Here is a 13,351-nt window from a genome sequence, read left to right on the forward strand (position 1 = left end):
CAGGAACACATGACCCTTTCCCTGTGGTGGCAATTCCCAGTCTGGTGTATCAGCTTACACTGAGCCTCCAGAGTCTGGGCTCAGCACATTTATTATCCAAATAGTCCCTAAGGGACTGTAAAGCTGGGGTGTGACAAGACTGCCGCAAAGCAGGTATGGCAGATGCACAGAGGCCTAGGTGTCGTTTGACAGTGACTCAGGAGACGGATTCTTATTGAGGCCACATTCTTTTAATATCAAGTGCAAAGGCAGCTGTTGAGTGAGCTGGTCAAAGCTAGAAATTCAGTAGCTAAGCAAGAAACCCACCCCTTGCCATATGCACAAACAGGGTTAACAACTCTAGAGCACAAAAATAATCCTGCTACAGTTCCAGGTAAAAATCCTGGCTATTAAGAGCAAGACAATTCATTTGTCCCATAGATCCTGACCCGTAGACAGACAGTGCTCCTGCAGGCTTTCGGGTTGGCACTCTGGCTCACCAACTGCTGGTGCTGGAGATCTCCAAGGAAGCCCATTGATGCTGATGCTGGAGAGGAAGCAAACACCCTCCAGACCCAAACACCAACACTGACTGGTGTGAGAGGGCAGGAAAAAACCAGGATTCCTTTTTCTCTCTACTTTGATTATGGGAAGCTGCATACTTTACAAATGGGAGCTGTAGTCTACAAAGGGAGGCAATTCATGCACATACCATTACATTCATATTTATTTTTTCCCTTTTCTGGTATCTGTCATAGCTTTACTATTGCCTTGTAAGTATGTGTAAAAGCCTAAGGCTGCCCATAAGGGTTTCCAGTTGTTTAAGACACTCTGTAAGGGTACATCCTTTTGCAACACTACTCATTATGTGGTTTTGTTGCTCCAAGGCACAAGCGTAGTGCTCTCACAATCAATCTTGGCCTTTTAAAGGTTGAGTATGGGCACCATATTCCCTGGTAAAGGAAAAAAAGTGGCAACTGGTACAAAAAGTGTTAAAATAAACTTGGCCGTGTACTTTGCTGTTTGACAAGCAGCAATGGTATAATCTGCCATGAAATACCACGAGTGTTATCAACCACAAGCAGGCAGGATGGCAATGTGAGCAAGGAGAACTTCACAGAGAGTTTTGCACCCATCCTTGAAGGGAATCCCTTGGGAATCAGTGAAGGTAAATGCTATATTGTCAGTTAAACTGCTAGCTGCAGTATTCAAAATTCTTCAAATGTATTTGAATTAGGACATTAGTGTTCAGGTATTTAGATAGAACATCCAAAAGAATGGAGAAAAAAATCTTCTCTCTGTAGTCTCATATCTGAACACTACTTGAAATACCACTCAGGAGAGCAGTCTATGGGTTTTTCCTTCCAAAGAGTCTTCAGACGCTGGGTCCAGGCAGTCAGCATCTCCTTCCTCTTCTCCTCAGAGACATTCTCTGGAGCATAAGAGATGTGAGGTTCAAGGACTTTGACACCACAGAAGTGCATGATTCCATGCTGGATGCAAAACAAAGAAGGAAATGCCTCAGGAAATATTTACTTTTTTACTTTCATTTGAAGAACATGGAAGATTCAAATCTGTTCTGTTTCTTTGACCCAATATCAGTCAGGTTCTCTAAATCTATGCATTTATCAGGAGAAGGGAAGGAAATTGCTGCTAATTGCTCTCTTTGGATGCTGTATGCTGTTCAATTTGCAAGGATAAGGGACAGTCAAAAGTTCATTGTCCGGTATAAACTTTCTCATTCTTCCTGAACTGCAGTGTGTTTCATATCTACTTCTATGTTGGTTTCTTGGATTGTTTGGTGTTTTTTTTTGTTGCTGTTTTGTTCTAAGTTTTTGCCTCTGGCGTAGCCATATGATCCTGTATGAAGGCTTGTGCCTGTGGAAGTTCAGCTTGCCCTTTTCCCTCTGTGTGTTTCTGAATTTAGAATTGTGTTTCATGTTTCTGTCACATTTACTTGTGAGCTCTGAAGTTGGACAGCTCCTCAGGGGTATGGGAGCTTGTATCTGTAGTGGGGAGGAGACTATGTGTGACTCCCCTCCTGTCCCACATCCTACATGAATTGGGTAACCACAGGGAACAGAAATCCTATATGGCTGAGCTAAAGGAAATCCTGTAACACCAGAGACACTGGAAAGGCTGACAGCAGAAGCTTTCCCCAGATTCCAAGCTGGAGGAAGGGGGACAAAACAACTTTAAGACTCTGTGGACTTTTGAAGTAGTCTCAGCATTTTAGGGCCCTGTTTATAACCTGCAGATGCTTGGAGCAGGCAACTTAATTATTTCTTATTATGTTTTGTATAAAATAATCAATAAAAATGTTGTTTATAAATAGCTGGAATAGTAAAAATTATGGCAAACAGTAACCAAATATTCCTGTATTATACCTGCATGGGCCATAAGAGATAGCGAATATCACCTCTGGTTGCATACTTCTCTTTGCTTCCTCCCGTGGTGAAAGAAAACAGGGATAATTTGTCCTAGAATTAGGAAAGCAGTGCTTGAGTTAGACATGTTTTAAGAGGAGTGGCCAAACAGTTCAAGAGATATTCAGGGGAACCTGGACAGCATGAATTTCTAGAGGAAGGGGTGTCCTCTTCCTTCCCAGACATTATAACGATTGGCAGTTGTAAGGCAAAGATCGATGTCATACAATTACATCAATGGACTGAGTGTTCGGGCTTTGGGCAGAGATGGGTTAAAAAGAAAACTAATTATGTGTCTGACACCCTTGTGTGAAGGAGAGCTGATCCTTGTTCTTCCTTATGCAACATTTGGAAAACTGTGGCTGGAAAGCCCTCTGTCACTGTGGAAATCTTTATTCCTGTCCTCTCTGACTGCAGAAATTTTTGCTAAAGTCCCCCTTCAAACTTGGCCTTGCTTAACCACCATGTTTCTTCTGCTTCTGTGACTATGGTATTAGCCACGTACTCAGCTTCTCTCATCTCAGTTTTAGCTTCTGTAATCGAACTAATATTTTCCCAGTGCAGTATCCCAAGTGTCTTGAGCCTGTAATATGCAGCCATATGTAGCCATATGCAGCTGTAATCATTGGGGATTATGCCTATTTATCTCAGCAAGGCTTTTTTTTTTTTTTTTTTTTTTTTATTTTTTTATTTCTTTAATTTTAAATTTCTGACATTTGAAGAAACTGAAATGTTTGGAATTGTTAAGATGATCAGAACTAACAGAGATTAACATGCAGTGAAAGAAATGTGAAACTAATATTGATTGTTTTTTGATGCTCCATTTGTTACCAAATAAGATCTATCAGACACTGGGCCAGAATTTTCCAGGGATATTCCCAGTGCTGTGGAGAATTAAAAATGTATGAATTGACATCAAGAGATACTGCTCTTACCAAATTAAATGCTACAGAGAAGAAAAGGTTCAAAATAGATAGTTCTGACAGAAGCTCATACTCTGGGTATTTTCTGAGTATATTCAGATTTCTGGTTAAGTTTAATAGTTCAACTTTTAACATCTAATCCCAGAACAGGACTTTGATACCTCTTCTATTGTGTCAGTCATTACAGATAAGAGCAGTCCTACGGTGGTAGGAAGAATGATAGGCTGTTGTTATAGGAAATGGATCGACTTAAACAGTTTGCAAGCTGTATGTGATCACAGTGCACTCTGATACTCCTAATAAATGATGAAGCCCATATAGTAGGCCAATAAAGATCTCTAGGAGATCTCTTAAATCTTCAGGAACTGCTGCAGTCTCCTTATTTTCCTATCCTTCAGACAGTGTGAGCAGCCCAGAAAGCTACACAACATGTTACTGAAGCATTATTTCAGAGCAGTGTAAAGTGAGAGCTTTAAATACTACAATGGAAAAGTAGGACCAAGGCCCCAAAGGACATGGTGCAAACCTTGACCTTAATAAAACAATTCCAAAAACGTACCTGGAGCAAACCACCATCATAAGCCTTTGACAAATCGTAAGCAAAGCCTTGGACCAGGACTCTGTCCATCCAGCCCTTCAGGATCGCAGGCATGCTGAACCAAAACAAGGGAAACTAGGCAAAGAGAAAATTTCCTGGTTAGCACAGAGAGTCTGGGCCACCCTTAGGCCTGGTTTCCAGGACAAATCCTGTCCTCTGAACCTGCTCAGATCCCGTATGTGCCTTCTTGCAGCTCTCTGTCAGGAGAGGCAGTAACTCTGCTTGGCAAAAGGAACTGAAGTGCTTGCTGTTTGCAGTAACGTCAGGGCCAGACCTGAGCACCTGCAGCACACCAACACCGTGCTGCATGTGAGGGCTCCCATCCAGATTAAAGTTGGAATTTGATGAAGTAGGAGGGTGCCATTTAGTTCAGATTTACGACTGTACAGAATCATGTCTCCTATGGCTAAAATGCAAAAGGATCTAATATCTTATCAGCAGCATTGACATCTGGTGATCCGTTCTGATCTGACAGTCTGCTGACAAATGCCACGGGATCTTAGGAAAGACTTCTTTTCAAACCCTGCTGACGTCATGACCCCAAATCCCTTTACTGAGAAGAAAAAGACATCTTTAACAGTTGGACCCTTGGTTTCTAGCTCTTCCAGTTAGCCCATGAGACTGCATCCCAAAGCTATCATGTCTTTGTGGCATTATCTTCACTGCTTTATGGGCTCTTATACTAGGCTGCATCACTACTCCTAAACCTTTGTACACACTGCACACAGAGGACAAAATTCTATAAACATGTAACCACACGTGGCTTAATTCAAGGTGGAAACAATGTGGACACAGGGCAAACACCACAGTCACTACAAGTGGTGAGTTTAGTCTGTAGCAAATTTTGAATTCCTTTATGATGTCCCTTAGAGGCTTTTTAAATCTCTTTCTTTTCTTGTTTTTTTTCTGCACCAGAACCCACTCAACTCTTCAGAGCATTCTACAGACAGAAAGTAGCAAGCAACCACTTCCTTCAGGGCATGCCTTACTGTTCTCATCTGGGAAGCAAGAGTGTGAAAATGACAATGACTTACAGTGAAATGCTTCATTGAGATATGGCCCCATCCTAAATTTAATCTAACACTGGACAGAGGAATATATCTAGAGATGTCTAAGGCCAACAGGCACACTAAGAAATGTAAGGCTACTATTTCCCTTCACAGTTCTTTGGGGTTTGCAGACACTGGGGACACTGCTGGCACAGCGGGCAATAGAGATGGGCTGTAAAGATCCATTAGCAATTCCCAGTAGTGCTTCTGCAACTTGGCAACAAATGAGAACAGTCTGCTTGGGAAAGCCCAATTCCCTGACCTTGCTGGCTGCCCCCAGCTCCTTGCCCAGAAAATAATCCTTGCTCTGCTTTCTGCCAGCCTGCCTGACATCCATGGTCACATACGACATTGTGCATTGAGACAGGAAGTTTGGCCCCGTGTTGGGGAGTTCCTGGGGTTGCTGTTGTTTCAACCTGCATCACTTTGCTACTCAGTTACTGGATTTGCTGTAATAGTGACCCAGGTAATTGTACTACTGATCTGTAACTTTTACTGTACTATTACCTAGAGATAAAATGACCATCCCAACTGAATTCTGTTTAAAATAATGACCTGAAAAATCAGCAGGTCTGCTTCCTGCACCTTCTTCTGCTCTTCAACCAGGTCTTTCGACAGACCTCCTCTCTTGTAAGCTTCCCAGGTCTCCACACCTTAATTGAACACTTCTGAGTTGTGCAGGTGACCTGTGGGTAGAAGTGAACAGTCATTCCTTGCTCCGTATCCAGTATCAGAGCCAGATAAGAGTTGAATGCAGGTTGCTATTCACAGTTCTAAACTGAGTTACTGCTTTCTGTTTTTCCCCCTTTCTTGTCTTTGTTGGATATTCAGCATCATCTCAGATGATGGTGACTTGATTTTAAAATGGAGCATGTGGAGGCCGGTGGGCCTATGGATCAAGGGACAAAAAGAGTCCCCTGGTGGGACAGTCCCTAAGACCAAAGATCCTCCCCAGGTTAGGGTGACAGAAAAGGCTTCCGCCAGGATGCATTCTTCTGTTTTGCTAATGTACCCCAGTTCTGCTTCCCTGGTTGGCCATTGGCCTCCCCGCCCATTTGTTACCTCATATGTCCCTGCCCTTGAAGGTTCTTCTCTCCCTGTTCCCCCCATTGGCCCTTGCCCCATCGCGGCTCCCTCAGAGTTTCCCCATTGGCTCCCATTCCCTAGCCCCGCCTGCGTACTGGCCCCATGCCCTCAGACCATTGGTTCCTGATGCTCTCATATGTAAACCTGGATCCTCCAATGTTCTTTGTCTTCGTCCCTGGAACCCTTCACGGGTGTGCCTGCATTAAACTCCTCCCATGGAACCCCATATGAGGACCCTTCCCATCTCTTTGTCGTGGACCCATTTCCTGGAGCTGTCCGTGTGTGTGTATGCATGTGTGAGTGTGTGGTGGTCCTGCCGAGTGGCTTCGCCTTGGAGACGCTTTCGGAAGGTCGCTGCACCTCACCATCTAGCACTGCAAAATGCCACGACAGGAGAGGAATGTAGGATCTCAGAGTTCTGGGCCTTCACTTTCCTGTAGCAACACAGGAAGTGTAATATGAGGACCTAAGGACTCTGGTGATGCAGGGAGAAGATTTAAGAGAATGCTGTTAATTGTTCTGCCTTAGGGTTTACTGAGGCATCATGCACTTGTAAGCATTATGGAGCTGCTTTCCAGCCTCTATAACTGGGAAATTCACCAAGGGATAGGGAACCAGTATTGGCCGGCTCTACTGATTCAACTAGCACATCATCACTCTTAGCAGAAGACAGAGGCAGTAGTAGCCTTGTGAACTAAACTGTAGCAAGTCCCAGAATGTATCTGAAGACATTTCCTCCCCATGAGAAATGGACTTTAGAGACTGATTATGAACTCGTGCTAATGTGTTTTTCCCTGTCAGTAATCTCACTGTGATACAAAGTTCATGTTCAGGAGTGGACTTTTAGAAATGGAGATATCTGGTCATGAATAAGTTTCTTATTAACGAAATAAGTTTCTTATTAATCTCTTGATGATCCAAGAGCTGGAGCACCTCTCCTATCAAGACAGACTGAGAGTTGGGGTTGTATAGCATGGGGAAGATTTCAGGGAGACTTTTTTTTCAACCTTCTGATATCTGACAGGGGGCTTACAAGTCACTGGTTTTTGAAAAAGGTATATTTCGGCTGGTCTCACCAACAATGTCATTTCTTGTTGCTCTGGGCTCAAACTGCATGGCATATAAATCCGACACAGTGACACTGCAGCCCTGCTTGGTCAATTCTTCCACAGCAATCTTCAACAAAGACCCGTTGAAGGACTTGGGCTCTTGATGTGCATAGACTATCAGAACTTTCTTCCCTGGAGGCAGAAAGAAAACCAGGAGACCATTTGGAATTTAGGAGGCAGATGCAGAAGAGTTTGTAGAGTTGGGGCTTGTTCCTTGCTTTTTCTGTAGTGTCCTTTCCCAGGGGCCCAAAATCAGTGAAAGCAGAGTGACAGTGGCAGGATTTGACTCCTGCTCAGCAGCAGTGAGTGACTCCTGAGGCACTAATTGCTGGATGTGCCCAGCCCATCAATTCTGTGCTACACTGGGCTTTCCTAGGTGGAACTCAGTGGACAGAGGGGGTATTCCATAGCAGATCACACTGCCCTACATCAGGAAAACACTGCCCCTCCTATTCAGTCAACAAGGAAAGAGGAAATATTTTGTGTGTGGTAGGAGTTTTTTATAGATAACCAGACAGCTAAAATTATAGGGATTATTGAACATGACAGGGTCTGTAAAACATGCAGCTCTTGCTTTCTGACTGCCAAGACCAAAGCTCAGGCATCTCCTAAGCTCAGTTTCTCTGGGACATAGCTTCTGGATGCACAGCTCAGAACAACACCTGCCGAGTGACAGGCAAATTTACGGTGTCAGGGATATCTAGTAGAAGCCGAGCTGAATATTTGATGAAATAACAGCTCATTTTTAACCTAAATGACAAGGGGTAATTATTTCTCCAGGGTGCATAGTGTCCATGAAACAAGAGCTATGCAAAAAAGACTAATAAAACTTGCAGGTCAAATGCTATCATAAATTCAACACATGTACAAAATTTTTAAACCCCTGCATATATCTTATTCTGGAATACCAGGAGTAGTCACCTCTTTGCTGTTCCTGCCAGCTCCAGCAAACAGGGAGCTCAGTGGCTGGAGATGCAAGCTCCCCAAGTTGCTAAGTTTGATTCTGCAAAGCTGCCAGATTGTTATCCCTTTTGATAGAGCTGAGGGCACTTGGCCACACAGTGTCTGGAGAGGCTGGAGTTTTCTGAGGCATCACTTACTGAGGTAATTTCAGTCGTTTGGAAAACTAAGACCTCAGTGTCCCAAGCAAACACGGCAGAGAGGCCCCATCCCTGAGGTGCCCAGCGCCCAGGCCTGGAGTGAGCAGCATTTTCATTCGCATTTGCTCTTACCTGCCATTGTTGGGGAGCGCTGGGGAGCTTGTCTCCTGATAATCCGGTACTGCCTGAGAATTCAAGTGAGAGATTTGCTGGTGAGAAACACCAGGAGCAGGTGCGCGGAGAATCGCCGGGTGCATCGCGCCGCTCCCGGTCCCGTGCCGCCCTCTGGAAGGCGGCTTCGGAACAGCCCCCAGCGCAAGCCGGGTGCCCTTACCTGCTGCTTGGGACCCGGAGCACACCTGCGGCGGGGCTGGGAGCGGCCCTTCAGAGAATCACGGAATATCCTGAGCTGGAAGGGACCCATAATGATCATCGAGTCCAACTCTTTCTGGCCCTGGGGCAGCGCCAGCGCGGGGCGGGCTCAGGATCGGCGCAGCCCGCAGGCACGGCTCTGCCTTTTTTTTCTCTGCATCTGGTTTCATTTGATACCCCACAGCTGTAGTTCTTGCACTGTGAGTGGCAGTGGAGGGTCAGTCCCTGCTCTTCCCCTCTGTCCGCTGGTGATTTTGTGGACTTGCAGCGTGTGCCGTCTGAATCACCTCTTCCCAGGACTGTTCTTTGGGGGTGATCTGTGTTCAGAAGCTGCTCTGTACTTTCAGTCCTTCCTAGTGCTCTTCTTTGCCCCTTTCCAGTTCTGCTGTATCATTTCTTGAAGCGAGGGAACCAGGTCTATGTATGGTTTTCACACTGTCGACATGCCTTGGATATGCCCAGTGGACTGATGATTTTCTGCTCTGTGGTCCTAATAATTCCTACTGTAAAATTCGCACCTTTTTGACTGCTATGGAGTGTTGAGCTGATGTCTGTGTGGAATTATCATTCATAAATAGAAGATTTTACTCCTGTGTGGTGATAGTCAGCTCAAAGTCCTTTATCTTAAAAGTGAGGCCAAGCAGGTTGGTTTGTCTCCCGTAAGCATCTCTTAAGGTTCACAGAGACTAAAAATAACCTCCACTTGTCTAACCTCCTGAGCAGCATTCAGAACACTGTGCTGGTCTTAGTTCCCATACAGGTTAGAAACAATCCTGGTGCTCTGTTAACAACCCAGCTATCGGAGGAATTTGGCAGAGGTTTGTGGCTTAAATACTATTCTTCAGATATATTATATGTACACCTCCCTAATGGTATCTAAAATACTTTTACTATTGATTTGTAGCCTCAAACCCTCTAAAGAAGATTAATAACTTTTATTCTCCAAAAATCTAATAAAGAAACTTGATTTTCCTTTGATTTTCTTGGGGTGGGCATTGGACACAGCTGAGGAGGGAAGAAATACTTTTTTTTTTTTTTGTACAGCTGCAGTATTTGCTTATTGGTCCACTTATTTAGAAAGTTCATGAGTTGGATTTAATTCTGTCTTCAGCTTGAGGGAAATCAAACATCCCTTCTTAAAGAATGACCCCCACAACTTCAGGTTGTTTATTCCGGAGTGGGTGCATCATCAGTTCTTGTTGAAGCTGTTTCACTGCAGAAAAATATCTTGTGTTTGGGTGAAGGAAAAGAGAGAAAGCAGTCATCATTTTATTACTTAGACACAGGGATGACCTTGGAACTGGAAGGGTCCAGTCTTTGTGTTAAGAATTGCTGAAACTTTTAACATGCAACAGCAGTTGGGTGGTGCAGTGACCCACTGCACAAGGTCAGGGTAACCCAGGTTTTTGTTACTAAATGCTTTGGGGAGGTTTAGAGGGAAACAACTCTGAATGATTGGTAAAGAAATGCTTCCTAATGTCCAGTCTGAACCTGCCCTGCTGCAGCTTTGAACCATTCCCACTGTCACTGGATCCAGGAGAGCTCAGCACTTCCATCCAAACTACTCTGAAATAGCCAGGCTTGTTTCTTCAAGCCAACAATGAGTTGAGTCATAAACATAATCAAAGCCATTATAGCTGCCACTGTAAAGTACAAACACATACAGCACTTAGGTTGATTGATTTCTTCAGCAAATGAACTAGATGGAAGTTTCCCCCTCCCACTTTATCAGATGACACAGCGGACAATATTGTGATCCATAATAGCTGTTGTATAAATTCATGTGGAAATGCTAGTGTCGTATTTTTGTGTGTGTGTGCATTTTCTTCATACGCATTACATATTGTGGGTTAGAGTGCAAGGTATGGTTGTCTATCTTAGAGAAGAAATTAATTAGAATAAATGAAATATATTAGAATATAACAAGGCAAGAACTGCTTTAACTTTTCTTACTCCTTTTCCTACGATTAATATGCAGTTTATTGTACACATTGCTCCGTCTCTGGAGTAGCATATTAAGGTTTTAAGATACCGTGTATCTAAAGGATATTTATTGTGCCCTCTAGCGCCCAGTGCGAGGGTTTACCTTTACAGCAGAAGTGAAGCCTCCGCCAAGGATGAGCATTTAATCGCTAGTGCAAATTCTGTCCCAGACAAAATGTTTTAAGAACCTTCCTTGCCAGCGATAGTAAGCAGCAAGGAAAAACGATGCTAACAAATCGTTAGTGTAAGAGAAATCCTACTTAAGATTAGTTTTCTGTGACTTTTGCAGAGAACACAGCCACTGGAGAATGAGTTCTAATCAGTGACTACTGTGGTTCTGCACTGAAAAGGAAGAAAAAAGGAGAAACAGAAATCATATCCAACAGAAAATAGGTCTGCACCCCCATACATGTCCCAATAACACCGTCGATATTCCTAGGCTTGTTCTGTCAAGTAGTAAAGACAACAGTCGCTCTTGTATCAATCTTTCTCCGTAGAGCAGAAAAGCTGATAGGCTTGTGCAACAGGAAGGAAGGAAGGAAGCAGGAGGACTGTGTGACTAACAGCCTCTCACTGTGACCTGTTTTCTTCTCAGCCTGTCTGTATGGTAATGAGTAACAGAAATTGAAAATGGTAACCTCTGGGGTTAACAAGTCTATAATACAGTCTCTAAATCAAAAGCAAACCAGGAACGGGGTAGTGTCCCAGGAAACAGCTCTTATCAGTTGTTTAGCTTCTTTTTAAACTTTGTGATGTTAAATATTTAACACTATGAAAGTATATAAATGAAATATCTATCTAAGGTTTTTATCTGTTTGAAACTTAATTGCAGCTTCTGCAAGCAGATTTTTGCCAGGTCTAAGAGGACTAGTTCATTCAAGTACAGATTTGTTACTTTCAGATTGTTAATGCCTCCTGTAATTTTTGACTGAGGAGTCTGGCCTGAGATACTCTTTTGAAGAGAGGCTGAAATTTCAAATCTGACTGTGAACTTAGTCTTTGTGGGTAAAGCACAGCAGATCTAGCACACAGACATTATTCAGATGTCTTTGCATCTGAATAATGAGAATCTTTGCTAAATGTGACTGTCTTTCTTTGTCCCGTTTGTGATAGCAAAAGGCAATAGGAAGTGTCTGCACTCTCCCTCAAATACTTGTGGAATATTTAATGTAAACATAGAGTGAAATTAATATTAACTGGTACTTAAAGAGGTAATAAATAAGCAGTTAAATTTCAGGGCAAGGTACGTTATTGAGTGTTTGAACTGAGAGTTCAAACAGCAATACATTAGCTGTGCTATTAAAAAACTTGAATACATTTGAGCATAGTTTTCTGAGAAGGTACTTTAAAATCTCCTGATATTCTACAGCTCTACCTATTTGACTTTGAACACAGATTCGAAATAGAGTTTTAAAGGTTGTGGGTTTTTTCAGAGAAGAGGTGAAGAAGGGAGTAAGTAGATTTTCCATGCCAGTAATTCTTCCCTTAGATGAAACAAAAACTTGGGACACCTTTTTCAATAGTCATTGTGCATCAAAGTTACTTTCTATCCCTCATGTAAGATTTACATTTGTCTATTGTGGAGAAATGATCATACATCATGGTGGCATTCTTTTTCATATTCAAGATGATGCTTCTTTAGATTTGAAAATTGATGCTGGAAAGGAGCCCGAGTGCTGGCTGAAGTCTGCTGTGGTGGGGGATAACAATTCTGTACAGCTGATGAAGTGTAGAGAGGCAGCAGAAGGTACATAAGGTGCTGCTTCTGGTGAGTCCAGTGATATGTGACATTATGTATTTCAGAAGCAACTAATTTTAGATATTCTTTGTGAAGGAATTTTTACAGGTTCCTCTTGCATGCCAGAGTACTAGTCTGAAACATCTGCTGGCAGGTCACTCTGTGCACCTGCAGACCACATGGGGAGAAGAGCCAGGGAAATGAAGAGGGAGCACCCACTTGCTCAGTGTGCCATGACCTTGTCCTGGCAGTTTGTTATGGGGTGTACCCATGACAGTAACTTGGTGATTGCTTCCCAGTTACTGTTGAGCCTTTCATTGACTTGGAATCAAGCTATAATATGGGATCAAGTCCTGTACAGGAACACACCATCCTGTGATCTGAGTGCTAGCCATCCTGGTAAAAGAGTAATCAAATGAACATTGTTTTAACACACAGTGTCCTGCCCAGATTAACAACCTGGTGCTGGAAATAGTGAGCAGCTCAGTGAAAATTAGCTAAAAAAAAAAAAAAAAAAAAAAGCCAAAAATAAAGCCAGCAAAACCCCCAAGAATACAGCATCCTAGTACTGATGAGTTTGAAAGAGAAGCCTTAAACCTGCAAAGATTAAATCCAACTACTTAGCCAAAGTTCAAAAGAATAATGTTATGCAGAGGACATAATTCTGGGTGAGGCCTCTCTGAATTTCTGCCAAAACCAGACTCCCTAGGGCTTCAACAGGAGCAAAGCAACGTTTCATTGTCTTCAGTGCCCTGACACCAACTAGTTGAGCCTGCTGTGAACGACAGAGTAGTCAGGACGGCGCTTGTCTTGCCGGAGCCCAGCTGGGGGTGCTGGAGAGCCGAGAACGGCACCGTGAGATGCTTTAAACGACTTGAGCCGCGCGGAGCAGCAGATCCACCCCCATACTAGCGTGTTTTCTCCCTTACCCGGGTAGTTGCAAAAAGAACTGGGAATTAATCAAAATCTTTCTTGTGTTTGCCGGGAG

At 43.3% G+C, this 13,351-nt stretch overlaps 1 protein-coding gene across 1 annotated transcript; it reads right to left on the reverse strand.

The window, feature by feature from the left end:
• Window positions 1–208: 208 nt before the first annotated feature.
• On the reverse strand, window positions 209–8,647 carry NQO2 (NAD(P)H quinone dehydrogenase 2). The gene is given in 7 exon segments (XM_008637078.2): window positions 209–1,472; window positions 2,367–2,459; window positions 3,888–4,001; window positions 5,531–5,661; window positions 7,138–7,302; window positions 8,403–8,455; window positions 8,605–8,647. Coding segments are annotated over 6 exon segments (684 nt in total). The 5' UTR covers window positions 8,410–8,455; window positions 8,605–8,647; the 3' UTR covers window positions 209–1,298.
• Between the last annotated feature and the right edge of the window lie 4,704 nt (window positions 8,648–13,351).

Source organism: Corvus brachyrhynchos, unplaced genomic scaffold (assembly GCF_000691975.1).
Source record: "Corvus brachyrhynchos isolate BGI_N302 unplaced genomic scaffold, ASM69197v1 scaffold237, whole genome shotgun sequence".
NCBI classification, from domain to species: Eukaryota; Metazoa; Chordata; class Aves; order Passeriformes; family Corvidae; genus Corvus; species Corvus brachyrhynchos.